This window comes from Scylla paramamosain, chromosome 4 (genome assembly GCF_035594125.1).
Source record: "Scylla paramamosain isolate STU-SP2022 chromosome 4, ASM3559412v1, whole genome shotgun sequence".
NCBI lineage: Eukaryota > Metazoa > Arthropoda > Malacostraca > Decapoda > Portunidae > Scylla > Scylla paramamosain.
The window spans coordinates 7,547,116-7,565,000 of NC_087154.1; the positions used below are offsets into that span (position 1 = coordinate 7,547,116).

The 17,885-nt window shown below is 41.3% G+C and overlaps 1 protein-coding gene and 1 long non-coding RNA gene across 8 annotated transcripts in view; one reads left to right on the forward strand and one right to left on the reverse strand.

Moving 5' to 3' along the window:
* LOC135099669 (uncharacterized) overlaps nucleotides 1-17,885 on the forward strand; it is a 341,412-nt gene that overhangs the window by 88,293 nt on the left and 235,234 nt on the right. The window lies entirely within an intron of this gene.
* The window catches only part of LOC135099608 (uncharacterized), an 82,457-nt gene that overhangs the window by 14,134 nt on the left and 50,438 nt on the right, over nucleotides 1-17,885 (reverse strand). For all 5 annotated transcript variants that reach the window (XM_064002011.1, XM_064001997.1, XM_064002005.1 and 2 more), the window contains exons 3-6: nucleotides 16,997-17,284; nucleotides 10,166-10,411; nucleotides 8,932-9,214; nucleotides 8,407-8,506 (exon numbers count right to left, since the gene is read on the reverse strand). In XM_064002011.1, coding sequence (XP_063858081.1) covers nucleotides 8,407-8,506; nucleotides 8,932-9,214; nucleotides 10,166-10,411; nucleotides 16,997-17,284 — 917 coding nt within the window. The remainder of the gene's footprint in view (nucleotides 1-8,406; nucleotides 8,507-8,931; nucleotides 9,215-10,165; nucleotides 10,412-16,996; nucleotides 17,285-17,885) is intronic.

Sequence of the window (17,885 nt, forward strand, 5' to 3'; positions counted from 1 at the left end):
TTTTTTTTCATTGATGAGTTGAGAGTAATGGAAACGTGCTCATCATTTAGCGTTGTCTTCAAGGAAAAACGTAATTTACTCCACATCTTTCTCCCGTCTTCGTTAACTCGCTCCATTATGATTACATCTTTCCACTTCGGCTTCGTCTAACTCAATGGCCTGGTGATTATTTGTCTTCTCACCTCATACGTTTCTTATCTCTCTGTACAAGGTAGCGCACCGTCAAGGCTTATCCAGGTACAACATCTCTCCATCCCTGAATAATTCCAAAACGAAGACGTATTCAGAAAGACAACAGGTTTTCATGATATGCTTGTGCCGGTATCGATATTTACAGTCACTCTCGGCTTCCTTGCTGTATCTTGTGAGCGTCATCTCTGCAGTTCCTTAGCAGGTTAGCCTTCATCCACATTATGCTGTCTGTCTGTAGTGTTGTAACCAAAGAGTCACCAAGAAGAACTGAAACACGTAAAAGGAAAGAATATGGGACAAAAATGAAGAAATGAAGGAAGTAAGAAAGTACGAAGAATAAATGATAAACACGAAAGCAGGTACCGAGATTACAAGTATCTCACCACCAAGGGTCATCCAGGTGCAGTGTTTTATCACTACATTATGACACTGCCTGAAGCTTTGTGAGGAGTGCGTCTAAGGGCCGTATTCTGAAACACTTCTGGCCGCATCTCCACTACATTCAAAAGGCTTTAGTTGAAGGTACACAGATTTCCAAGGCTTTTTTTTATTATTCTAGTGATAGATTAAGAAAATTTCAACATTACTAACAGGAGAAACACTCTTGTGAAGTTGGCTAATCATCTCTGTAGTCTTTGAAAATAGTTGTGGTGATAAAGCAAAGCGTTTCAGAATAAGGGCCTAAGCCTGACTAGACTGAGAAATTATGACACCGATACGAGTCTTGTTAAGAGTGTGTCTATGCCTGACTACACTAGACTGAGAGAGAAATTGACTGTCGCAAGCTAGTGAAGAGTGTGCCCTGTAAGCCTGACTAGACTGAGAGGCGATGTTTTCCTTGGGTTGGGATGGAATTGAAGGGCGGGTGATGGCAATGAGTAGAGAAAGTTAGGACAGAGTGGCATCATCCTGCCGTGGGTTCATATAGGTTAATGATAAGGATAGTGGCGGTGGTGGTGGTGGTGATGGTAGTGATGCTATGCATGTGCCAATATCAGTGTTTTACAAATACTTTCTTGGCTTTATTACTGTTTCTTGTGAGCGTCTCCTCTGCTTCCTTAGTTGCGTATTACCTTCATTCTAACTGTGCACTGTTCGTCAATACTTTCTCGCTCAGTCTTCAAAATGAGCAGCCTGGATAGAAACCTCGTGGTGGACAGCCGAAGCTCCCTCCTACTGCCTCATTTCATTGCAATTGAAAGCTTAAAAGTTAAAAGTTCTTTAACTCAGCCGTCACTCTTATCACAGGGAGTCTCGTGTCTGAATATTTTGTCTCACTGATCCATAGTCGAAATTTCCTGCACCTCATGAGCCCAATGTTGCGGCGCCTTAAAGCATATAATTCTCTGAGCTTCGGAGCATAAAGCCATTGTGATATGTCCACAACTTTCTTTATGAACACCCTGCAGCGTCATCACCTCACCAGATACGAGCCTTGCCACGCAGTCATTATCTTTCACCGCGGCCACGTCACTTTGATGGGAAAAGCTGAACACTTGACTTCTGCCAGATTGTGTAACCCGTCCCCTCATTCAGGATCCTGAGGATCGTGGCTAATTTTCCGCCACTTGTTCTAAACTTTCTCAAACTTGTCGATAGGGGAAAAAATAATTAATTCTACGCTCGGCCAGGTTTCCCTCATTACCAGTGAAGAGGAAGTTGATGCCGATTTCCCCAAACCAGGTAGAAAAAAGGAGTTGGGCTTCCGGCCGCGTGCCATTAAGGCGCGTTTTGGGGACTGAAGGCAGTCAGGGAACTCACGCTGCCTCTTAACGTGCGGAAAAAAGATGGATAGATTGATTTTTAATTAATCGATAAGTAGATAAATAGATACATTTTTCTTTACAATTTTGGAGACGTAAATTTACAGACAGTGATGACCATTCTTTTTCTCAGAACAGGAAAATATTTTCAAGAATTACAGAAATTCTTTAAATTCTGTTTTCTGAAATAATCTGGAATTAAGAAACTACATAAACATTCTCCAGGGTAGTTTTTAAATGCCACATGGTTACCTAATATATATATATATATATATATATATATATATATATATATATATATATATATATATATATATATATATATATATATATATATATATATATATATATATATATATATATATATATATATATATATATATATATATATATATATATATATATATATATATATATATATATATATATAAATATATATATACATATATATATATATATATATATATATATATATATATATATATATATATATATATATACTCGTATATATATATATATATATATATATATATATATATATATATATATATATATATATATATATATATATATATATATATATATATATATATATATATATATATATATATATATATATATATATATATATATATATATATATAATATTAGGTGGACAAGAGACATTGTCGCTCAATAGATAAGTAAATAAATAAATAAATATAAGAATTCTTTGGTTGAGCAATTTTTGTTCCGGAGGTGTCACGAAACTGTTGTCGAAAACTGTCAAGTTGCTGGAAGGAGGAAAACAGAACCAGACAGTGAGTTCCAGAGATAGCAATGAAAGGGGTGAAAGAGTGAAGGTATTGGTCAAGTGTGCATAAGTGAAATGGATAAAATAGACGTGAGAGTAAATAGAAAGTCTTGTGTAGCGCAGTCGCAGGAGGGGCAGTAATGCAATTAACAAGTAAAAAAAAAAAGTAGTAACCTTGGAAATTTGAGGAGATAACAAGAAATGCAACGTTATGGTGAAGTGTGAAATATTAACGATAATTAAAAGGAAGTTAATGAGACGGAAATTTTTTAACAGTACTCTGCTTGGTACTGTTCTGTAAGTGGAACTTCCTCTTACCAAAGGCGCACGTGAGAGCCGCACTCCACACAAGGACGGACAAGGATAAGTTAGAATCTGTGAGGAGGAGAAATAAGTTAAATAGGTAAATAGATAGATAGATGGACAGACAGACAAACAGATAGATAGATAGATAAATAAATAGATAGATAGATAGGTAGGTAGATATATAGATCCGAAGGTAGATAGGTTGGTAAGTAGGTAGGTAGATAGATACATAGATAGATAGATAGATTGATAGATAGATAGATTGATTGATAGAGGGATAATAAAGATACTAAGAACTTTTAACAGACAAGTTTTGCAAATGCTATTTATGAAGGAGGAGGAGCGCAGAGTCCTTTTCTCTGAGTATATATTCAGTTGACTGAAGTGTTTCCAAGTGCTAGGTAAACAAATATTTGCCATTACAGGAAGGGTTAAAATAAGAGGGGAAGCGTACTCTCTCTCTCTCTCTCTCTCTCTCTCTCTCTCTCTCTCTCTCTCTCTCTCTCTCTCTCTCTCTCTCTCTCTCTCTCTGTTCTGAAAGGATGAAAACTATGTGAAGTAATAACTCAGAAAATAACTTATCAAAACTTTCCTGCGCAAGAACGAGAAGAGCCGTCGAACCTGAGAGAGAGAGAGAGAGAGAGAGAGAGAGAGAGAGAGAGAGAGAGAGAGAGAGTTGTACATTCACCACCATGACAACACTCTGGGTGACTGGCATTTAATTTCTCGCGAGCCTGAAATACAAAAGTTAATAGTCAGCAAAAGAAATTACAAATCGCATCTGTATTCCATGTAACGAACGCAGAGGTTGTCTTTATAAGTTTTTTTTTTTTTTTCATTGTTTTTACCTCCTTTCTTTTTTCTTTTTATTTTCTTGTTCCCTTTCAGTCTTGCTGGTTTGTTTTATTTAGAGGATTTTATTTATTTTTTTTTTTTTTCGATTACGTTTTCTTTTTCGTTTTTTTTTCTCTCTTTTGATTCAGTTTATTATTTATTTTTTTTATTTTTTTTATTTTTATCAAGAAGGAATTGTTTTTCTTCAGAGTTTGCTCTCTCTCTCTCTCTCTCTCTCTCTCTCTCTCTCTCTCTCTCTCTCTCTCTCTCTCTCTCTCTCTCTCTCTCTCTCTCTCTCTCTCTCGTTTTTTTTACCTTGAGGTTTCCCCTTTCATTCCTTTTGGTTTGTTGTGTTCAAAGTGAAATTTATTCTTTTACTCAGATTTTCCTGATGTTTGTTATTTTACCCTACGCTTCCTTTTTTTTTTTTCTTAACATTTAGTACATTTCATTAAAGGAGGATATATTTCTCAAGTTTTCGCTGACTTCTTCTTTACATTTTATTTTTTACTTCGTTTCTGTCCTTTTTCGTTTTTTTTTTTTTCTTATTCTCATACTAATATTTCTTTTTATTTTACGTTTTTGTTAAAACTTAGCTGCCTCTGCTGTCTGGTCGCTTGTTCCTCATCCCTCTCTCCGCTGTTAGGTGTAGCACAGGTGGTGGTGGAAGAAGCAGGTGAGGTGCAGGCCAGGTGAGGGAGGCTACAGCTACAGCAACAACAACACTCTTTAACTCATTCCAAAATAAAGATAGAAAAAAAAAGTATACTTAGGAAAGATACTAAAATAAAACAGTGTAAATTGTAAAGGGATAAAAAAACATCTCTACATACACACTATTACAACCACAACAATAATAATAATAATAATAATAATAATAATAATAATAATAATAATAAAACACTGGTAAAGCATTCTCTTTAACTGAAAAGGGATACCAGATTTAAAACACTACTAACAACAACACCAACAACAACAATACCAGTAGCAGAAAGTTAATTATATCAAGAGTAACAGGCAATCAGTACATTCTCAGGTAAAGGTTCAGGTAGTGGTGATGGTTGAGGTAGTGGTGGTGGTGGAGGTAGTGGTGATGTTACAGGGTTAATCAAAATACACAACTACGGCATAACCAAACTTTATTAACTAGGAGAGGGTGATCCAGAAGGCAAGGAGGAGGAGGAGGAGGAGGAGGAAACAGGGAAGCTCTCGCCGCAGTGGACGCAGCAGGGATGGGAGGGCACGCGGTGGTGGAGGGGCGGCCAGTGCACACACACGTCGGGGGTACAAACCATGCAGGCATTCGGCAGCGTGTGACTCCTGCTGCTGCTTCTGCTGCTACGTGTGAGGGGGTAAGGGAGGGCAGGGCAGGGGATGCAGGCTGGGGAAATTTAACTCATCCTGGGGCGTTAAGGTCAGAACTACAGTAGTGACGTGTGGGTGTTTCCATGGGTGATATTAGCTTTTATTTTATTTACTTATTCTTTTATTTATTTATTTGTTTATTTATTTAAAGACTAAGCAAGTTAAGGAGTGAGATTTTAAGACTTTTTACACCCAGCACTTGTCCAGATAGTTAATAACAGCCTTCCCAAGGATATAGTGAAATAATAACGAATAAGAAGTGTGATATTGTATAAAATACGCATGGAATCAACGCAAGTGTTTAGGATAAGCATAAGATGCTTCCCAGTTTTGGAAATAGCTAAATATAACAGGACAAAATTGTTTGACATTGCATAAAATGCTCATGAAACAGAAGTAAAAGGCTCGAATAGTAATTAAACAGACAGGATGAATGTGTCTGATGTATTAATTGCTTATGAAATGCAGTAAAATGCTCGAGCAATAACCAAATAGACATGATGAATCTGTTTGGTATTAGATTAAAATGCACATGAAATAAAGTAAAAGATTAGAACAACAATCAAGTAGATATGACGCATTTGTTTGATACTGTATAAAATGCTCGTAAAATATAAATAAAAGGCTGGACAAGTAAATATGAAAACCCAGGATCTGTCACTGACAAGTTAGTTCCACCTCAACTTTTCTCAGCCTGAGGAAGGAATGACGAGTCCACTCACACACCACTCAAGGCGCCAGGGGGGAGGGGGGGAAGATGTAGTGGCTATGGATAATAGTACTATATATAAACATACACAGTCTATAAAGCTACGTAGAACATTCAGGCTCGCACAGGAAAGATAAAGGAAAGGGTGTAGATAGAGAGGGAAGAATATCGTTCAACATAAACAATAATGATAATAATAATTTGCTATGTTCCTCTACAGCTACATACGTACATACATGGATTACAAAATACAATCATTTACCAATCACTACAGTATACTCTACTATACTAGATACACATGAGCAAAATAAGGCTTTGAAAATATATATAAAAAAATGCTTACACCAACACTATTATAACTGTATATCACGGTAAGTCCCACGTCACTGCACGCGGCCTCTCCCTCATACACTAACCCGACTCTTCGCATGACCAGATTACACTTTCTCGGCCTCCTCCAGCAGAGACCAACATCCCCAGAGAGTCCCCGCCAAAGATCCACCATGCGGGTTACTCATAAATGCGCTTGTACGCGGCCCGCCCTTTCACGCCAGAAGGGAGGATCTCGTGTCTGTGAGGAGTACTTTATATATTTACCTACGAACGTGGGCAAAGGAAGACCTACTTACCTAGCACGAGGTTGTGATTGCTCAGAGACAGACAGGCACAGACAGACACAGACTGGAAGGCGGTTGTGTTTGTTTGCTCAGGCACAAACAGATACAGACTGGAAGGCGGTTGTGTTCGCTCAGAGACAAACAGGCACAGACAGACTGACAGGAAGGTGGTTTTGTTTGCTCAGAGACAAACAGGCACAGAGGCGGACTAACAGGAAGGCTGTTGTATTTGCTCAGAGAGAGAGGCAGGAAGAAAGGCAGAGATAAAAACAGAGTTTGTAGTAATATCAGAATCGTGAATAAACGTAAACTTTGGAAAGGAGAAGCAAATCGTGCGGGTCATCACCCAGTGTAGTGTAAAACTTTCTCTTAAAACTATTTCATCTATGTAATCCTACTCAGTATTCTTCCTACGACAAGACTTGAACTTTGGCAACAGGAGCAGCGGGTCTTGGCCGTCCAGGGACAGACAGCCTCGGGGGCAGGATCCTCCCGCCCCCGCCGAGGTGTGGCCGCGGGGAATCCTAGACTTCTTTTTTAACACTACGTAGCTCAAACAAGTGCCCGTCGCCCCCTCCCGTCCCTTCCCTTCCCATCCCCTCCCTTCCCTTCCCTTCCCTCTATTGTCGGGTGGACGCACACTCGACCCACAACCATCATCCCCCGGGCCACACCACACCCGCCCCGGGGTCATCATAAGGCGACAGTGAGTCAGGCATCCTCGCCGGGGCTTCATTAAACACTATTATGTAAACGAGACCAAACTGTTTGCCCAGTTTGTCAGACGAGATCAGGTGAGGCTATGCAGAGTTACGCCGGACAGGCCAGACAGCCACTGCAATAAGGCACATGTGATATTGACGGGAAGGCAATACATACCGCACCGCGACGCCGCCCGCTACCGAGAGGGACGCGCGAGGCAGCGGGGCGTGTGGGGGGTAGGGAAGAGTCCCGGCCCTCCGCCACACAACTCACGCCTCTTCAAGGCCACGCTGCCTCTCTGTGCACCACCTGTGTGTATGCATGCGTGTATTTATCAGTCAAGACATGTATTTTAACATCCACGGTGAGACAGAGTGGCCGTGAAGCGAAGAGATAGCAGACGAAGTGACCTGAGTTAGGGAATGACCCGTCCGTCCACCACCGCCCCGTGACATTCTCCCGGTGCGACGCCAAGCAAGGCGACCGGTGACACGCAGCCGGTCCTCACGCTCGCACGGGCGCTGCGGACGCCATCTAGCGGTAATGTAAATTTACAGTCATGATAAAGAAAATCTATGTGTCTAGTGTTTTTGGTCCTCTCGATGCCTCTTTCTGCGGCGCAGGAGTGCCTGTGGGCGCCCTACAGAATGACGCAGCTCCAGCGGGAGTTGCTCACCATGTCTGGGTGATCGGCGGCAATAACTTCCTTTGCCACAAACTTGTTTCGTTTGGGCGTCACGAAGGAGTCGCGGAGCCGCAGGAATCTGCCCAATGTTCCGTTTTTTTGAAGGCGGGGACGGACTCTCCTCGAAATTGACTTTTAGTGTTGAGGAGCGCCTCTTCCCCTTGGACACTCCCTTCTCTTGCATGCCTATGTCCTTCAGCCCTTTGTTGAAGAAGAGACCCTCATCAACGTTATCAATGGTAAACTCCCTTTCAGGAGAATTTTCCACCACCTCCTTCTCTATCGCCTCTTTATTAACTTTCCTCTTCTCCTCCTCTACTGCCTCTTTCTTAATTTTCTTCCTTTCGATTTCTTCCTCACTCTCTGTTTCCTCCTTTAGGTCTCCCTCAGGTGTCTGGGAGTCTCTGTAGGAGCGTGTCGCCCCCTCACTACTCTCTGACCTGTTATCGCTGGCGTCCTGGTGTTCGAGGGCTGACAGGGAGCTGGCCCGCTTCTTGAGGGCTGCCGCCGCCTTCCGTCGGTTCTGTGGAGCCCGGCGACCTGCAACAGCACGGCAGGTTAGATTGCAATTCAGTCATCAGAAAGAATCCATCTCATTTAAACTGATTCCTTATCCTACGAGCTCACTGGACTGTCTACTTACCTAACTATTACGTACATGAAAATTTCTTACGTAGCCTTTCATTCGTTTCTTCCTTTGCTACCACACACACACACACACACACACACACACACACACACACACACACACACACACACACACACACACACACACACACACACACACACTGGATGCGCCCGGCAACCCACACCACACCACAGCACTTACATCCCCATTGCTTACTTCCCTTTACGCTCCCTCAGCCACACCACCTTTCCTCTCCCGCCCCGCCACGTTCACACCCGCTGCCTCCCCCAACCCCGCCCCAACCGCCCCATGCAGTGTTGCCGCCTTGCATCATTACCTTGAGGCCCTTTCACTCTCTGCTTGGTGACGCACGTGAGCGTGGGACCCGCCTGGGGCAAGTCGTCCTCCGCCTCACCGTCGCCGCTCCTCCGCTCCGGTGCTCTGTTCGTCGGCTGAGGGTCCTTCCGAGACGAGAACCCAGGTAGCATGACTCCGCCCCTGGGTATTGCCATGACTGGACGTCCCCCGTCAGGCGCGTCGCTGGCCGGGGGCTCCCCCATCGAAGTCTGGGTCTGGCTCGATACCCCCGTTTTAGAAGACTTGCGAGGACGACTTGAGTCCTGCAGCGAAAGAAAGCTATTAGGAACACGAAAGAAGACAAAGGAAGAACAAATAGCAGCTTGCATGTGCTAAGAGAAAGATGAAAGAAGACAGAGCAAATAGCTACAGATATGTTTGACGACTATGAACATTTGAGCATTTATTCATAACCAATATATAATGCAATAGAGGCTAGCCTTTCTGAAACCGGAGCTATGAGGAAGACGAAAGAAGAAAAAAGAAAGAACAAACAACTATATACGTGTCTGGCATTCAAGAAACCATTCGTGACTACTTACACTGTCTAAAACCAAGCAAGAGATGTGAGTAGAGGCGGGGGAGATGAGGTAGACGATGATGGAGGGAGTGAAGGGAGGTGAGGAAAGATGACAAGTGTGAGAAGAGAGAGAAGGAAGAGAAGAGGAAGGAGTGAGTGGTGGTTTTGTTCTCTATGGGCCCGCGGTAAGTGAATGACCTAGCAGGAATGAGTGTGGTTTGTGGTTGCTGAGAAAGCTAATTGATGGTGAGTCTTGATTAAGTTAGTTGGTTAGTCTCTCTCTCTCTCTCTCTCTCTCTCTCTCTCTCTCTCTCTCTCTCTCTCTCTCTCTCTCTCTCTCTCTCTCTCTCTCTCTCTCTCTCTCTCTCTCTCTCTCTCTCTCTCTCTCTCTCTCTCTCTCTCTGTATGTGTGTGTGTGTGTAGCCATTCAAGGCCGAGCCACCGTGACGAGGTTAGGGGCAGGAAGGTAGGAGAAGAGAGAGAGAGAGAGAGAGAGAGAGAGGGAGAGAGAGAGAGAGAGATAGACACCGAACGTCACATTTATCTTTTCCCTTCAGCCTATGACCTTTCCTCCCGCCACAATCACCTCTCAGGAAACATCTGGCGATAGAAACGAGTGACCCAGAAGTAGTAGTAATAGTAGTAGTAGTAGTAGTAGTAGTAGTAGTAGTAGTAGTAGTAGTAGTAACATTACCTCTTTCTTCTTCCTCCGCTCCTTGGAAGTAGCAGTGGCAGTTTGAGTCTGACTCCCTTTGCCTTCCTTGCCCTCTGCTGCCTCGTCTTTCCTCTTCCCTCCTCTCTCTTTGGCCGAAGGAGACGCGGAGGGCGAGGTGGAGGCAGCAGGTCGGTTGTTGTTTCGTATCTGGTCAAGGGCTGCTTGTAGCTTCCGAATCCAGTCTTTCATATCAGGCAGGGTGTCCGCGGAGAAAACGTGGCGACCCTGGCAGAGGAGAGAAGGAGTTTAAGAGCAAGATCAAGAACAAGGGATGAACAAATGCACTGACTGACTGATGGATAGTTTAAAGAGCAAAGGCAAAGAGAAGACTTAACATAGACTAATACATGACTTCAATACGTCAAAATAATTCGGTGACCCATTACAAGGAAGGAGTTTAAGAGTAAGAACAAAGGATGAACATAGCACTGATTGACTGATAGAGGGGCGAAGAGTAGGAAAAGCAAAGGAAAGACAAGACATAAATACGCCAAAACAACGTGGCGACTCTGGGAGAGGAAAGCAAAAGTGCAAGAGCAGGAACAAGAGAAAGACAAGGTGCTATTGACTTATACACTGGTACGAGTTTAAAGAGCAAGAAAAGACAAGACGTTAACTAATCCATGACTTTAATTAGAAGGGGGTGTAGATTTTTTTCGAAGAGAGGAAGAGAAAAGAGAAGAAACGGGGAAGGGAAGAAATTAAAAAGTAAAAAAAAAAAAAATGCGATCCTTAGCAAAGAGGGAATGAGTTTAAGCGAAAGAACAAGGGAAAGGCAAAACGTTGATTGTTAATACAAGTGGATTGAACACGTCATATAGCGCTGCACGTAGAGTGAAAAAAAAAAGAAAAATGTTAGACACCAAAAGATTGATGAAAGATATGATTGAATAAAATAACGTAGCACAATTTAACGATGATAAAAATAATTACATGTACAATCAAGCTAAGCATGATAGATAGATAGATAGATGGATAGACAAACAGACAGACAGATAGATAGACAGACAGACAGACAGACACAGACAGACAGACAGACAGACAGACAGACAGACAGACAGACAGACAGACACACACACACACACACACACACACACTGTAGTATATTGGAAGATAGACGTGAGAGAGAGAGAGAGAGAGAGAGAGAGAGAGAGAGAGAGAGAGAGAGAGAGAGAGAGAGAGAGAGAGAGAGAGAGAGAGAGAGAGAGAGAGACAGACAGAGGCAGACAGACAGACAGATAAAGCAGACAGGCAAGAAGGAAGGAAATCATTATAACTGATTACCAAGAGTGAACATTAAAAGTTTGTGTGTCACGGCGAAGTGTGCGAGGAGGAGGAGGAGGAGGAGGAGGAGGAGGAGGAGGGTGAGGAGGAGGAAGCGGAGGAGGAGAATAGGAAAGGAAGAAGAGTACGGTATTGATGATGATAATGGTAATGAATGATGATGACATAGAGGAGAAGGAGGAAGAGGAGGAAGAAAATGAATTAGAAGAGGAAGAGGAGGAGGGGAGTTGAAACAGGAAGAAAAGAAGAAAAAAGAAGAAAAGAAGAAGAAGAAGAAGAAGAAGAAGAAGAAGAAGAGGACGAGGAGAAGGAGGTGGAGGAGGAGGAGGAGGAGTAGGAAGGAAAAATAACTAAAGAATAAGAACACACACACACACACACACACACACACACACATACACACACACACACACACACACACACACACACACACACACACACACACACACACACTTGAAGAAGCAAGTACAATAGTGAATGATTATAAATCACAGAGAGAGAGAGAGAGAGAGAGAGAGAGAGAGAGAGAGAGAGAGAGAGAGAGAGAGAGAGAGAGAGAGAGAGAGAGAGAGAGAGAGAGAGAGAGAGAGAGAGAGAGAGAGAGAGAGAGAGAGAGAGAGAGAGAGAGAGAGAGAGAGAGAGAGAGAGAGAGAGAGAGAGAGAGAGAGAGAGGTAATTAATTCTCATCTTCCCTCCTTTTATTTATTTTTTACATTCGTTTCCTTTTCCAGTTTCCTTTTCGTTCACTTTCGTATCCCTGGAACATTTACGTACTAATCAGCTTGCCAAAGGCTGATTCTTTTTTTCCCTTCCTCGTTTGATCCTCCTCCTCCTCCTCCTCCTCCTCCTCCTCCTCCTCCTCCTCCTCCTCCTCCTCCTCCTCCTCCTCCTCCTCCTCTTCGACTTTCTTTTTCCTCCACGAAGTTTTCCCCTACATTTAATTATTTTTTTTTAATGAACATTCCTTACATAATTCACGTGTAATGGACTCTATCTCTCTCTCTCTCTCTCTCTCTCTCTCTCTCTCTCTCTCTCTCTCTCTCTCTCTCTCTCTCTCTCTCTCTCTCTCTCTCTCTCTCTCTCTCTCTCAATGATCATAATGTCACCCACTTTTTTTTCCATCTCCACTATTATTACCATTATTATTCTCTCGACTTTCACTTGACAACTTGGCCACTTTTCCTCACTTCTCACAAAACTTCACCTTCCGCCTTAGATTCTCGAAAAAGAAGAGAGAGTGAGAGCGAGAGAGAAAAAAAAAAGACCTCTTGACACATCGCCTATCACCTTTAATACTTCCCTTCCCTTCGGTTCTCTTCCCCCTCTCCTCCTTGAATATTATTATTACTATATGCACTTCGTAAACTCCCCCATCCCTCTTTTTCTATGATGTACTGTCAAAGAGAGAGAGAGAGAGAGTGAAAAAACGCCCTTTATTATTAGACAGACACCTACTTACTTAATTAAGGAAGCGACTTTGAAAAATGGTCTTTAGAAGTGTTTTTTTTTTATTTTAATGGCGGCAGTTTATCTATAAGGAGGAAGTAAACGCGAGGAGGCAAAAAGAAAAAAAAGTTTGAAATAAGTATAGATAAAAAATATTAGAAAAACAATGCACTATTACTGTATTAATTTAACATTTCACTATTTCTTTTCTTTTTTATCTCTTTATCTTTTTATTCTTTTTTTTACGTTACTTTATTATTGTTTTTATCTTATAATTCTGCTATGCGCTTTGAGAATTATATGTTGAAGTGATTAAACTGCGCATAGTCAGGTAACAACAACAACAACAACAACAACAACAACAACAACAACAACAACAACAACAAACAACAACAGCAACAATAGTGATAACGCCTAAACGAAAAATTACTTTCTCTTTACAACAAAAAAAAAAAAAGTGAAGGCAAGAAAGTTATAAGAGAAAACGGAGGATAAGTTGAAACGTTTTGATGAGAAAAAAAAAAAGTAAAGTAACATTTGTCTGTAAGGAAAAAGAAAACACGATTATGGACAAAAAAAAATTAGAAAACGTGCATTACTGAAGAAGGAATAAGTTGAAACGCTCTGACATAAAAAAAAAAAAAAGATAAAAAATAATTTATCAGTGACCCGTATTCAGAGAAACACTTTACTGTCTCACCACAGACATGATAAACCGTGTACTCTAGAGTGTTTGTCATAGTAATAATGTAGGAGCCACAAAAAACATCATTAAAACCCCCTTGTCACTTCAGCTAGAGCCTATTGAAAGTAGTCGAGATGCCGGTTAAAGTGTTCAGAATATGGTCTTATTTACCAGATCGGCAATCCGACACGGGGCGGCACAAACGCCACATGCTTACACACACACACATACACACACACACACACACACACACACACACATCATTCACACTCGTAGACCCGTTGGCCCCTGGTGGAAAAGAACGAAGCAAAAACACTAAAATATAAATAATAAAAGAAATTAAGTACTCAGTCTATTAGGGGAAAGAAAACGCGGGAGTAATGAGAAATCATAAAAAAAAAAAAAAAAAAAACGGGAATTACTGGCTGGAAAATAAGTTGAAACGCTTTGACGAAGAAAACGGATATGAAAAAAGGGGAAACTATAGGGAGATGATTAGTTCGATAGAAAAAAAAAGAAAAAAAAGAAAAATGGAGGTTCCGTAATTCGAAGGGAGATAATTGCCCGTTCATTAATGTCAATTCTGGAGAAAAGAATCCAGTTATGCTTTACTCCTGATCGCCTTCACGGAGTGTCACAAGAAACAACAAACAGAACAGCAAGAATATGAAAAAGTAAGACGACTACGAAAGGCCACTTGGTCCACACAAGGCAGGGCTGGAGCATTTGAAACTCTTTAGCTTATCTGTTTATTTATTTATTTTATTTATTTTTAACTTTTTATTTATTTATTTATTTATTTATTTATTTATTTATTTTTATTTTATTTTATTTTATTTATTTATTTATTTATTTTTTTTTTTTTTTTTTTGCCCCGAGAGAGGAAGACCCAATGGCAAAACAAATTAAGGATAAAAAGATATTGATTGCCTTTCCCATGACAAAAAGAAGAAGAAAAAGAAGAAGAAGAAGAAGAAGAAGGGAATACTAAAGAAGAGCCATTTCAGGTTTGGAGATCTCTTGAAACTCATCTCTACAACAAGATCAAGTCGTAGACAAAAGTAAATATAGATGTAGGGAAAAGAGTTCCAGAGTCTGCTTGTAAAGGGGGTTGAAAGGCTGGGGGCACTTCGCTCTTGCATTAAGGATGTGGACTTTTGCCGTCATCAACTATAAGTCTATCCAAGTTCCTCTTAAAAGAATCTAATGTCTGGGCACTTGCTCCGCTCTTGTGAAGTAAAGAGGATGAAAGAGTGAGGGTACTGATTCACTCTTCCATTAGGTAAGTGGACATCTGCCAACATTTATCCATCTTTCTCTTGAATCTACCTAATGTCTATTCATTTACTATATTTGTTCCATTCATTTACATTCCTATTTGTAAGCGATTTTTGGCTGTCTCCTCCTTAAATTCGATTTTGTATAGTTTACTCTGCCTGCTTCTGTGTTTCCTCCGTCGTATGACTTGAATTATTTCAAGAAGGAGGTTTCAAGACAAGTATTCTCTAAATTTGAATAATGTGTTGCCCTTGGCCGATGCCCCTCTTAAATAATAAACAAATAAATAGATAAAAAGTCTTACGCGTTCCAACTTGTAATAGAAACACACCCGTTGGCACATGGGAGCTTATGATAAACTGTATACTGCCTAATCGAAAGGTAATGAACCTTTATGCTTGTGTCATCTATGTGACTAATTGCACCATGTTACTCGAATTAACCCTCTGCTTTATCATCCCTAGCCGGTGACATCGCGGTGCTTGCGTCATATCCTTCTCTTGTTTCCTTCGTCTTCTCGACAATGGCTATTTTTTTTTTCACTATCTTTTTGTTGTTCTGCTTTGTTGTTGTTGTTGTTGTTGCTGTTGTTGTTTTCTTCTTCCTCTTCATTTTATTCTTCTTTTTCTTCTTGTTCTTGTTGTTCTTGTACTGGTACTTTTCTTTTTATTGTTCTTGTTATTTTTGTTTTCTTGTTCTTGTTCTTGTTCTCCTCCTCCTCCTCCTCCTCCTCCTCCTCCTCCTTGTTCTCCTCCTCCTCCTCCTCCTCCTCCTCTTTTCACAGTTCCCCAAGTACTCGTATCAGGGATTGGCGCCATGCACAAGCCCTCTCCACTTATTTCTGTCCATATCAGCTACCGTCCTTCCTATCCCTTAAGAAACGCTAGCCTGGCTCCTCTACAGTTGCCCAGAGCCACGTTACTTCAACCTTATCGTTTTTATAGCCCGTTCTCACTCCACCTCAGCACCACCCGTACCAAATGGCCCATAAAACCCTGACCTCATTGAAACTAACTCTTCCCTTTGATTAATCTACTCTCATAACTTTAGGTTTTTTCACTCCCAGCCTTGACGTTGCTACCAAATCGTCCCTCATAGTTTTGTTAGCACCTCAATGTTCTGTCCTAGCCATTCACAGTCCTCTCTCAGCCCTCATAGTCCTGTCCTAGTCACCCATAGTCCTATTCTTACCCTCACAGACCTGCTTCATTCAACCCTCACAGTTTTGTCCTTACCCTCACTCTCCCTACTTTCATAATCTTCAGCAAATTGTTCTTATAGTCTCACTCTCCCACTACACATTTTAGTAGGTCCCTTTCAATTATAGCTTCGCGTCCACTCCTCTTCAAACTCAGTAGCTCTCTGCCTGGTTGGGTTTTTCCACCTTCCTGTTACATGCACTGTCTCGAGAGGAGCAGCAAGACACCTCTAGAAATACATTAGCTGTCACCAGTTCGTTAACGTTTTCTACACTTTTTTTCTTTTTTTGGAGAGGGAGCGGCAATAAAGAGGGTTTGTAATAAAAAATCATCCTTCTTCGCCTGCTACAGTAATGAAATTTATCCAGGTCTAGTTGAGATACAGTAGAAGTAATCTTAACTTAATAGTTTCAATTATCTCAGTATCCCACTCCATGTCTTATCAAATTCTCATTAAAAGCAGAGTAAGAAAAGAGAGAAAAAATATATTCACATCTACTCCTTTTTATGCTAAACAAACGGCGCCATATGACCACGTTTCTCAAGGTCCATGGATCCATTAGTCACTCAATCTCAAAGAAATCTTCCCTGAACTTTATTTCGTATCTTATCAAATTCTCCTTCAAAAAGAAAGAAAAGGATAATAAAGTTTACATCTACTCTCTTTTATACACACAAGCTGCGCCATATGACCCCTTTTATGAAAGAGCATTAAATACAGTCAGTTGTCAGTCCCAAACAAATCCTGCCTCAGCTTTACTTCTTATCTTATCAAATTTTCCTTAAAACATAATGAAAGAAAAAATAAATCACATCTCCATTTTATGCCAAACAAGCGGCGGTACATGACCCGTGTCTGAAGGTGAACCAAATCCAGCCAGCCAGTCCTCGTAAACAAACACACTCAGCTTTACTCACGGGGTCAAAGAAGCTCCGGTCCTGCGACGTGATGATGAAGACATTGGTGGCTTTCTTGCACTCCTTGGGCCCCGCCTCCGCCACTTGGTCGAAGTACTCCAGCTGGATCACCCCGTTCGATTTGTCCCCCGCCTTGCTGTCCTCCTTCTCGTAGTAGTAGAGGCGCCCCTTGGACAGCACGCAGTACCGACGCTTCCACTGGGCGATGTACGGAAAACTGCGGCCGCTCAGCTTGGTCAGAAAGCCCGCCTTGTCCGCCTCCTTATGCTGGTTCGCCCCCGGGATATCCTGCCAAAGAAAAACAGCGGGTGAGCCTTATGGGGAAAGGAGAGTGTGTGTGTGTGTGTGTGTGTGTGTGTGTGTGTGTGTGTGTGTGTGTGTCCAGTTGTCTGTTTGTTTTGCCTTTCTGTCCGTTTGTGTCTGCCTGTGTGTTTGTATTTGTTTGTCTGCTTCTCTGTCCATCTGTTTGTCTGTGCATTCCTGTCTGTCTATCTATGTAGCTGTGCCGTACTGTATCTCTGTCTGTCTGTCTGCCTGTCAGCAATATACAAAGAAGGGATATTTATGTTCATCATCTTCTAATAATCGTATTTCACAGTTCATCTCTTATTGTTGAAAGATTTGCCAAAGGTTCAGCTCACACGGAGCGTCTTGAGGCAGAATGTCATGGTACTTTTTACTTTTATATTTTATAAACAAGGTGTTTTCTTTCGTTAAATAGTAGTGATGAATACTGAACTCAGCAGGTATATTTGATAGATGGATAAACTCTAAGTACAGAATTAACACTACTACTACTACTACTACTACTACTACTACTACTTTTTTTTTTTTTATGTAGGAAGGACACTGGCCAAGGGCAACAAAAATCTAATAAAAAAAAATGCCC